At 52.3% G+C, this 11053-nt stretch overlaps 1 protein-coding gene across 1 annotated transcript; it reads right to left on the bottom strand.

Annotated features, from left to right (window-relative positions):
- Nucleotides 1-542: 542 nt before the first annotated feature.
- T069G_07437 (CAP-Gly domain-containing protein) lies at nucleotides 543-1662 on the bottom strand (the record flags this gene model as incomplete). Its single annotated transcript, XM_056174647.1, has 2 exons — nucleotides 543-1031; nucleotides 1423-1662. 2 exons carry the CDS (start codon nucleotides 1660-1662, stop codon nucleotides 543-545), a joined length of 729 nt encoding a protein of 242 aa, XP_056028226.1.
- Between the last annotated feature and the right edge of the window lie 9391 nt (nucleotides 1663-11053).

Below are 11053 nucleotides of genomic sequence, written 5' to 3'. Positions count from 1 at the left end.
AAAAGTTCCACAGATGCCGGGATACGATGCAGAAAGAAAAGAGAAAGACGAAACAACTGACAGAATCTTTCCAAAATCGCCGGCCGGCATTCACTTAGCAGTCCTCGTACTTTTTTCGTGTTCGCATGATCTGCAGAAGTTTCAAGATGCATTTGCTATGATATCAGTCAACGCACATGCAGTGCAAGTATAAGGCCACCTCGAAGCTACGGGGCCTCTGCCTTGACGCAAGGATGGAGACGAGTTCCGTGGCAGCATCTGATTAGAGAGGGTCTTATCCTCCGCATTAGTGCGCCCAGGATCACGCCGGAAAGAAGAGCCTTCTTAGCATAGCTCTCGTTTCTAGAATGGCGTTCACTCCGAACTAATTCGATACATGTGGTCAGCCCTGCATACCACTTGGAAGAAGAGCATACCTCATAATAACTGTAGCTTCATTATGGCCGTTTTCCTTTACCCATATGTGAAGCGGTTTAATCGTAAAAATGATTCTCCAAAGACTCAAAGCTGCTCTGTTGATTTTTTTATACCAGGTAGTATCTTTAGATCTCTTCCATATCCTCCAGGTCGTCGAGAGCCGGGTAATCTCCAATCTCCACCCTCTCTGGCCTCACAAAGACTCCATGCTTTAGCTCTGAGGGTTGTCCCCAGTAACGCTTGCCTGAGATGCTGCCGTCATTCTTCCCCACAGGCTCATCCAGATGAACCCCCACCCACGGTCCAGCACCGTTGGGAATCTCTTCAACGTCACCAACGTACTTGACCTCACCTCGACGAGTGTCCTCTCCACCGACGCGGCATCTCTTGCCAACTTCAATGCCACGCTGGGCAATTTCTTCCTTGAGGCCAGCCACCCTAGCCTCCTCGCGGCTTGGCGCTGTAGGGTCAAATCGGCCAAGCTTCTCCGTCTTCTTCCAGGCTAGCACGGAATCTGTCTTCTTCTCGTACTCCTCATCGGGCATCACATACTTATCCACGCCTGAAGTATCGGTGAAGTTGGGCCTGGCTGTTGGTGGGCGGGTGTCAACAACCTACGAAATCATGGCGTGTTAGCTTCGTCTCCATCTAGGCCCCCCCTCTTCTCTGCCGTCTGCATCCCCAGCAAATGCAGAGAGGCGCTCCATTATGGACAGCAGGGGGCACGCGCCCAGAAGAAAAGCGCTTGGCTGCCCAAACCTCGATGAAAGGCCCGCTTTGGGATTTCATCAGTTCTCTTTCAGGCGTTGGCTTGATTGCAAAGCAACCCTCCCCCCACGCTTACACATAGAGAGTAGAAAAAGCGAGGCAAAAAAAGCAAAGAGGCATGAAGAGAGACAAGCAAACCGAGACGTTTGCGCTGCATAGCAGGGTATGAGGTAAAACGCCACATCCCTGACCAGCAGCACTGTCGGCGGCTAATGAAATCGACAATGGCTGACTTACATGCAGCTCTGCATACGGAGCCAGGGGAAAGCTGGACAACCGGACCGCGTCCTCATCTGCTGCGTCGAGGGGGATTTTTTCCGAGCCGGCTGACGTCTTGAGACTGAGAATCTGGCACGAGGGAGGGATGCCTGTGACAGGCTCGAGTTTGGTCTTGAGCTGGAAGATTGTCCACGAAGGGGTGATGCGCCGCTCGGAAGCAGCGTACTCCGAGATGACCAGTAGAGGGACGTCGGCCATGGCGTTTGACGGGGTGAGTTTTTAGCTCGGCAAAGGGACCTTTTTGGTTTGGAATCTGTGACGTTTGTCGCTAAGGAATCAACGTTGTGGTGGTTGGTATCAATTCGGCAGGTTTGGTTTTTTGAGGACGAGAAGCGTCGGCTGCTCTCCCACCGTCACTTCGGACAAACTAGCGGGGTTTGCCCCTAGAATATCGACGCAGAATGGAGCACGGAGTAACTTGGTCAAGGACACTTGGCTAGTGGCCCAGGAACAGACCTTGAGAGGCAGTAGATTTGATGTGCAGTGGAAATGTCGAAGCAAGGGATATGACAATGAAGCAGGCAAAAGGTCAGAAAGGAGAGCACAGTAAATTTCTCATGCCCAGTTACTATATATATTGGCCAATTACTAACGCTATAGCCAGAGTAAAAGGCAGCAACGAAGCAGTCAGTTGTTTCCTCGCCAGGCCGTAACTGCCTTCAGGTAGGAGGCACTAAGGTATTCGGCGCCACAGGGGAAAAGAACGACGCTGTTTAGTTGTGGATGAGCGCTGTACCTCGAGTCCTGTAGGCGACCAAGATACATAGACATGCGCCGTATCAAGGCGCTGTGCGAAGTACTCAGCGTACAACCATTGTCAGCAGGTACCTCTGAAGATCGCCAGCCACACTTGTCGCCCGCCACCTCTTACGGCACTACGGGCCAAGAATACAGGCTGCTTATAGGCTGGAGGCGTCTCCTCCGTACATGGGCTCAAATCGGTACCTAACCATTTTCTCCCTGGACCCTCAAACTGCGTAAAGATGGAGCATCGCTTTTCATGGGACGGTGGCCAGCGATTGGCTTCAATTTGGCTGCCTTGGATTTGGGTATCCAACAAAGATAGATACCCAGTTGATGATACAAACCTAGCAGATACCTGGAGGCCTCGCCTGAAACCTCAATGCACATGGATACTATATCATGTCAATCGAACCAGCAAACAATAGAGCAAGCTTGAAGGAAGAGAATAGCCCGCCTCAGCTGCCATCTCCGTGCGAGCGCACAGTCTCCAACAGACCGTGGGAATGAAGAGCCGTGCCAGCAAGCGTCCAAGTCGGCTCGGCACTTGGGCATCAGTTCGGGGCCCTGCAGAACCCTTACCCACATGGCATCTCAAAGCAAACAGAGACGACACCGAAACCCTTGCTCGACGGCTGTATCACCCGCCTCGGGGGTATCCGCCGACGGCTGCCTGTATCTACCACTTCAAGGTAGTGGTAGTATGGCCAGCCATGTCATAAATGACTAGATTAGTTGGGTGACCCTGTGTGTTTGCATCGGAGCATTGCCGCAGAGCCCATCTTGAATGGGTGGGTGGATGCATCAAAGAGGCAGGATGTAAGTGCCCAAGTACTAGGCCTAATCAATACAGGCGATGCTACTCATGTATACTACCTCTTGCTTGTACAGTATTCTGCTCTACCTTGTCTGAACGAATAGCATACGGGTATGCCAACTCTGTGAATGGTAGGAAGAAAGCGATTTGTAAATACGGAACACGAGTACCTTTAGAAAAACACGAAGCGTTGTAAAGCTGCTCCGCAAGCGAGCAAAGAGAGATTTGCAGGTAGCCATAGTTACAAAACCTGTATACCCTGGGAATGTCCGCATTAAAGAAAGTCATTCGTCCTTTGATCTTGACATAACAATTTGGTCATTTCTGACTTGAATCGCTCTTCTGGGCGGTGATGAGATCGAGATAGCACGTCGAGTTCGCAGAGGTACCTGTGTATTTGATTAGGGTTATTGGCTAAACGTGACTCCATCTACTCTCTTCTATTGGTGTGTAGAATCTTTCACGTCACACAGCATACGGCAGCCTTGTCCACATCTAGATCGGAACGAGCTCCGTTCGAGTAATCGGGACAATGATGCAACCATTCTCTTCAATTTCATACACCGATGTGGCAAAGAGATGAACAAAGGGTAAGAAGGATGGGCCATGTCCATCAGGAATCGCCCGTCAAACTTCCTCTTCCCTCATCATGATGAATGGGTGTCTTGAATTCCGTTGTGCAATGAATATTCCTAAGCATATGCACAAATATTTCCGTCGAGCTGGGAGGCGATGTCTCAGTGTGCAAATATTTGTACTCGTATGTCATCGATGGTCTCGGCTCTCTCCCTCACACGCTTCATTGAGCGATTGATAAACGACGTCTTACCTCTGGCGGCTGCTAAATTACCCCGTAGGCTGCTAGGTTTGAAGCAGCACCCCAGACCCCTGGTGGGATGACCCTGGCCAGGCATGAAGAGGGAGGCAATGCTACCCTAACTACGTATCACTCAAGCTCCTCCTCCCAACCTTCGGTGATCCCCCCGTCCTTTTGGGGGGGGCATCATGGCGCCTGGCGCCTGACCCGATACTCACCGCCGCCACGTCACGACCTTCTATTGCTTGGATCATGTACAGCCTGCGTGTTCTACGTCGTGGAGGGGAGAAGGAGGTAAAAGAGGAGAAAACTGAGGAGGCCCAGTAGCCGCAGCCGCATGTTATAGCTGCGGCAGCAGTTCTGTAAAGCGGAGCTTCTCAAGCGGCGTGGAGTCGATACCTCTCTTCAGGTTGCGCTACCATGTGTGTAAGAAGACGCTCTGCATGTGGAGGATGGCGTTGGATTGGCTGGTTGGGTGTTGAAAATGGTCCTCCCGGGCTCGCTGCCCACGCGATTGGTAACGGGCAAAACCTGCTGCACGTCCCGCGATGACAGACAGATGTGAGATATGATGTCCCGACCGGGGAACGGCTGCTGGAGCGACGTCGTCTGACAGGGATGTCTCTGGGGATGGCGTGTCGAGCCAACAAAGCCTCCTGTGGATTCGTACATTCGTACTTGTAGCATCTAATGTAAGGAGTTGGGCTGTCAACTATTAGATGTAGACGATGAGAGTTCATACGGCTGACCGATAACGTCCACCGTGCCTTGAGCTGGAGAAAGTAGCGAGTGACCTTGTCGTCATCGTTTTATTTTTGGCAGCATAGAGTTGGCACATTTGTGCCACGTTAATGATGCGCCAGCAGCACTAAGAACAAGTAGTACGAGTATATAGCTGTACGAGGTAGTACCTGGTATTTAGCATTGAAAATAGTTGGTGATGGCGCTTCCGGGAGGCACCGCGGCAGATGGAGGGGCGGGATGTGTGCTCCGTACGGAGTGCGAGGCACGGAGTATTCGCAATGCTAGCCAGGGAGGGCTGGTTCATGAGCAAATCGACCAGGGCAGCCGCGGGCTGAGAAAATGGCTCTGGTGATCTGTATCCTTGCCTGCACTCGCTACTCCGTACGGAGTGCTAGGCACCGTATTAATGCTCTTCGGTACGGAGTAGGTACTCTACTGACCCTAGCATTAACTTAACATGGAGGAGGAAGGGAAGTGCCAGTGGGAAGCGAAAGCGGATCAACTAGGGAGAATGCTGGCGGTTTTCGGTTCTCGCTGCTCAGGCATCAACACTCGAGCTCGGTACTTGTGGACTCCCTACCGTAGCATGTACAATTACACATGCTTCTATATTAGTGGCAATAGTTCCAGGCCAGAGCCGCGCGGGTTGATCAAACTCCAGGGCATGTGTAATTCCTCTTTGGTCGTCGTTCAAAGGGTGACGCTCTGTCCGTGGGGGGAGCCGTCTGCTGTTCGCGTGCAGAGTGGACGTCGGAAGGGCCGCTGTGACATTGCCGATAAAAGCGGCTTGCTTTGTTCACCGCAGATCGTCGAGTGCTTCATCAAGCTCGTCTCGTGTCCTGGAGATGTTTGGCTGCGATCAAGCGTGCGCCTCTTGGTGTTCTGGTCCAGTAGCAGTTCGTATATAGCGACTAATAGAGGTGTGGTGGACCTGAGACACAGAGGACATGGGGCATAGCAAGCAAACGGCGGCGCACCATGATTCAATCTCTCAAGCGGCTCGGATGACAGTGCAGCTGAGGCGCAGACCGCCGGCGGAACAGACAGCCAGCAGAGGGCCACGAGGGGCGTACGAACAGGATCTCGACGAGGTGGCAGTCTCATGCGGCTTGGGACTGGGCGATCATGGTTCGCAGTCAGTTCGAACGATGGTGCCCTGATCCTGGTCCGGCTCCTGAAGCCAACACACAGACACAGACACACACATACGCACGCACACACACACACGTTTGGGCGAGGTGGTGCCCATACCCACGCCTCCACGCTTCTCCCACGCCTCTTGCATGCTTAGTTCTCGTAGGTGCATTCAAGTGAACACAAACTGGCTGCTCGAGTTTCACGCACCGCTATCGTAGTTGTCCTCTGCCTTGGGCTGCCTGAGCCAGAGTCTAGAGTGGTGGTAGCTTGGAGTTGACCGCCAATTCATCGGCAGCCCCGGACAGGTTCCCTGGGAGTGCTGATGGTGCTGAAAGTCAGCTTGCCTGGCCTGACGATTCCTTTCATCCGCCATGGCCTGTTTTAGTCCGGGGCGGCGGCGCAAGTCTAGGGATGGACATCGGATCATTAGGTATGAAGTTGTACAAAGTCCAGAATTAGAGTGGTGGACGGTAAATTGATATGGGGGGGCCTGGAACATTAGGTGAATGAAGTGGCAGGGCTGGGGGGCAGGCATGACCGACGTCTAGTGTGCTGGAAGATGAGAGGTAGGGAATGTATGGAGTACCTGTACCTGTGCCTGTACCTAAAGGAGGACCGCAACAAGGCACTCGTGTACCTTGTGTTTTAACTTGTTGCAAGCCCAAGTATGACAACACGCTGCTAGCAGGTAATTAATTTGCCCTATCCAGCACTCACGCGATAGGCATCCTGAAACGGCTTAATATTACAGGTGGCTTCACTTCGTATCCTATTGGTGGTAGCGTTGCTGGACTTGATGAGCGTGTACAACTTGGTAACCAGGGCAGATATACAAGTACAAGTACCTATCGTTGATGCTATTTTTAAAGGTGTCGCTCTCCATGAAGCCTCATCCAACCCCAATCTGGAAAATACAGTAAGCGAACGGAGTAGATGACGGCGATTGTCCGGCGAGAGCGCCGTACAGTAATCAGAATGATTCCCAAGATCTTCATAGACTCCTGCGGCGGGACAAATTTAGATGCAAGCCGGCGTTTCTTAGTTACCATCAGACGTATTTCCTAGTGTGTGGCTTGATGTGCTGATGGCTGACCAAGGAAGGGGGCTGCAGCGGTTCTTCAGAGCCACCCGCAACGAGAAGTTGGGTCCAGTGTGAAAATTACATAACGGTACGAGTAAACGGACATACATCATCTAAATCCTTCTCTCTGTTTTTTCTCTTACAGGGCTCGGCGTTTAGATTTAGACTCGGGATTTTCCCCCTTCACCCTACTAGTAAATGGCCGCTATTGCTTCTACCAAAGCAACAGCACCATCTCTTCTCCCTGCATTGGCTTCTGCCTACCAGCTTGGAACCCTGCTCCTGGAGAGGCAGGGTTTGCGAGAAAAGTGCCGAACGACAAGCTCAGCCAGGGGTGCCGCTCATTCAGTTGGACGCTTCCCCGAATCTGACTTGCAAAGTATTTTGTACATACATGTACGAAGAGGTAGGATCTAGTACGAGTAGTATTAAAGACTCATACAGTACGCCCGTCAAAAAGAGCCGGCAGCCTGGTTAGATGTCAGCCTGATCATCTAGGTAGTTTTAAGCTCGGCTCCCGCAATGTAACATCGCCCTTGAATTTGTTCTGTATTATTGGACCAGGTCCGGGCTATGCCTGCTCATACGCATGTGGCTAATCAGGTCATAGATGTGATAGATCTAGCAGGAAGCTCTAGCGTGTGGCCTCGAACAGGGAGTACGGCACATGTATACAAGGCACTCTGTACTCCGTCCCTTGGTGCTACTAGGTAGTAAGTGGCACAAGGAGCATCCGGTGAGTAGTGCTCTAGATTACCTCTAGATTAGTAGTAATAAGGAGTATACTCGTAGTAGGTAAGGAGCAGAAAGCACTAAGATGAACCCGTCACGGAACGAGTGCCTCCATAGATGTGAGGGCGATTGATATCATTTTGTACCATGTACCGCTTCCCACTCCGTCTCCCCCGGACCAGCGACGGCTCGGGACGCCAAGACGTTGGACGGAACGAGCATCCGGGAAGCGATATATATTACATAGATGGGGACTGTGGCGTTTCTCCTTGCTTCTATGCCATCAATACTGTATGAGCTCGCAGGTGACGGCATGCAGCAGCCACAGACGTGGCAGCCCAGGAGGCACGGTCTTTACGAGGAATACACGTATGAAATGCAGTTCATATTCTCCGTACAACCCCGAGCGAACACGTTCTTATTCAAGGGACAGAAATGCTCACCGCGGTTTGGGCTTGGCGAACCAGGACGAAGCTCGCTTGGCCTGCTGACAACCATTATAGGTTTCACCTTGAACCCTGCGGTGGCGTCCCAAATACACGTTCTAGAGGGGGCCCGGGGAAAAGGCAAGAATAAAGGTAAGACATGATCAAGACAAAAGAGGGCAAAAACCGCCGAGGCGCATTAAATTAAAACCTCAGCAGGGTTTAACCTGGTGGTAGAAGAGCTGACCTGGCCTTTTAAGGCAGCTTTGCCAATTCGAAAAGAGGTTGAGCGCGAGTTTAGCTTCATTACAACTAGTAGTCTCCAGACTGCTATCCTGATCCTTGGGACCATTAGCTGGGCCAAGCAGACACTAGGCGGTATTACTGCTCGCAAGCTAGAGATAAGGAGATTGACGGGTGTCATGTCCCGTAAGATGATCGATACTGTATATCCACCCTGGTAAGCGTTGATGCGAGACTACGACTTACAAGTAAGTGTTTGGGTGTTGCAGTCTGTCCTGTTCTTTTCAAGCAACGGCCATAGCATAGCCTAAAAAGCCCAGCGTCATTAGCCATTGTTTCACCATTTGAATAATTCCGGAAACTCCTGTGCGCTGCCATGTGATGACGGCCTCTTATCGGTTTGTTGTGTCCCAATTCTTCCGCCCCAGAAGTCTATTCCTGGCAAACGCCGTGCGTGAGGCGGCGCCATCCCGCCAAACACGGTGGTGATGATGGCGCTAGGGAGGCTGCTCTGCTGTAGGAAGCTCAACCACGGCCACAACGCAACCGCTCGGACACGAAGATGGCTGCGGCTGGTCGAGTCACGACATTTGGGGGCCGCGCTCGCCAACATTGAGCACGAGGCCCAGCCCAGCGAAGCCCGACGGAAAAGACACAAGCACCAGCAGTCCTAACAGCCAACGGGAAGTGGGATTGCCATTGGTCCTAACCCAGTGCGTACGAGTACTTCGTATGCCCAGCAACTTACAGCATGCCGGGCACCGTGCTAAAGCAAGTATCTAGAGATTAGTACCTGATGATGCATGAGTGCGTGGTCAGGTCATGTGCTACACTGCATATTGTGTATATGAAAATACTAGGACCAAGTTACTGGCGGTGGCTTCAGATGTGAAGCAGCTCGGAAAGAAAAGACGAGACAACAGATACCTTGGAAGTGGCCAGGCCGCAGCCTATTGGCGGGCTATTTGAAGCGACATTGATGTACAGAATACAGGGGGGGGAATGGGGCTACCAGTTGGAAGGAGCTGGAGGGGGGCGTGCGCTGAAGATCTGAGCCAGTTGAAACGGTGGCCAGCGCTACTAGGGAGTACCTGGGGGCTGGTGGCGGCGGCCGTGGCGGACGGGGTACTGCTGAGGTACAGTGTGCCGCATCCCGTCAATGCATTGGATTTGCTGTACAAAGTACGAGTACAGACCGTTCTGCTCAAGCCACAACCACGCCCCCCCCCTTCTTCTTCCAAACCCTGGAACTTTCTACCTGGCAATATGGATCGAAAGACGGGTTCCCGACCAGCTGCATGGTAGCATCAATGCTGCCAGGATATGTAATACTACTAATCTATCTTTATACCCAAATGCAAGGCCGTAAGGCGCGATGCACCCGGACCCGCTGTGTGTGTACAGAGGTACTTGGTCTTCTTGCTGCGGTCCTCGTACAGCACAGGTATGCAGACACGCACAAAACGAAGCCATCCATCCATCCAATGCCTGGTGCTGATGCGTGTCTTGGGCCAGCGCGAATTTCGGATGCCTCTGGACTGACTGATGGAGGCAAATTCTGATGCTGATGCTGATGCCAGTTTCAGTTCCAGTTCCAATGCTCGTGCTCGTGCTCATATGAGAGATGAGCTCATGCTTACAAGGCAAGCAAGGGGCTTGGCTCGACGACACGACGACGACAAACCATTGCTCGACTGCGGCAATGCATGGGCAGAATGGTATGGAAACTCGGTGATTCAATGACGCACCGCCCGGCATTTGAACCCACGCGGTCCCGCCACTGTCTCTCTTCAGCCACTGGACGAACGATGCAAACGAGAGGCCACGACGTTGCCAGATTTCCCAACCCGACCCGGCATCCTCCACTTTGCAATAGCCCAAGACCAGCGAGCCTCTGATTAGCTACCGATGGCCGTCTCCATGCAATTCGCCTGACGACTTCTGGACGGCCAGACAGCCACCGCCATGCTCTTGCTCACCGACTTGAGCTTCAACAGCTGGACTGGAGAGTGCCTCGAGCAAGCTGGGTTTCTGGCTTCGTTGCTTTTTTGGCTTGGAGACTATTTGCTGTTTTTGTCTTCAGCCGCACCCCCTCCCCTGCTCTGTGTGCTGGTTTGTGTTTCCTTTCCTTTCTTTTTTTTTTTTTTTTTTTTTTTATTAATTTTTTCCCCATCTTTTTCCTTTTTTTCTCTTATTCTACGCCTTCCATTTCTCCCAGTTTCCCAGTTTCACCCTTCTTCCTTTTGATGCTGCCCTAACTTGACCTGGCTTGGTCTGGGTCAGTCCGTCGTCAGTATTATTCCGGACACTGTCCACAGCGAGCCGTGCTGTCCTCTTCCATCAGCCGTCCTCCCTCCTCAATCTCCCGCCTCACTACCGGGCCATTCTTTTTACTCTAGCGCCAGTGTTAATTAATTGATTCATTATTTACTGGGAGCTAGCCCTATGTTGCTCGGGCCCGTCCTAGCTTCACAACCCCAGGCTCAATCATGTTGCTTGCTTCTCCATGCATGCAAACCAGTCCAGGGCCAGCTCCAACATGCCATCTTTTTTTGGCCCCCCCCTTGGATGCTCTGGTTCCCAATTCACACTCCCCCACCGTTCTCTGTTCCCCCAGTCCAGCTGGTGTCGAGAAGCCAATCAGATTATCCTTTGACTCTTCCTGTTTCCTTTGGACACCCCTGGGCTTGCTCAATTGCTTGCCCGCTTCCTTCGTCTGCACCAACAAAGTGGCTTCCCGACTGGCGTCCGCCCTGTCCCCAGCGCTGGGTCCTCGCCACCCCTGCCTAGCACATCTGACGTTTCCTCTCTCATGGGACTGTCGAGATGGAACTTGTGACTCTCCCAAGGCC

Source organism: Trichoderma breve, chromosome 4 (genome assembly GCF_028502605.1).
Source record: "Trichoderma breve strain T069 chromosome 4, whole genome shotgun sequence".
In the NCBI taxonomy this organism is placed as follows: domain Eukaryota; kingdom Fungi; phylum Ascomycota; class Sordariomycetes; order Hypocreales; family Hypocreaceae; genus Trichoderma; species Trichoderma breve.
Note: the sequence above shows the minus strand (reverse complement) of the source record. Positions and strands in the feature narration are given on the sequence as shown.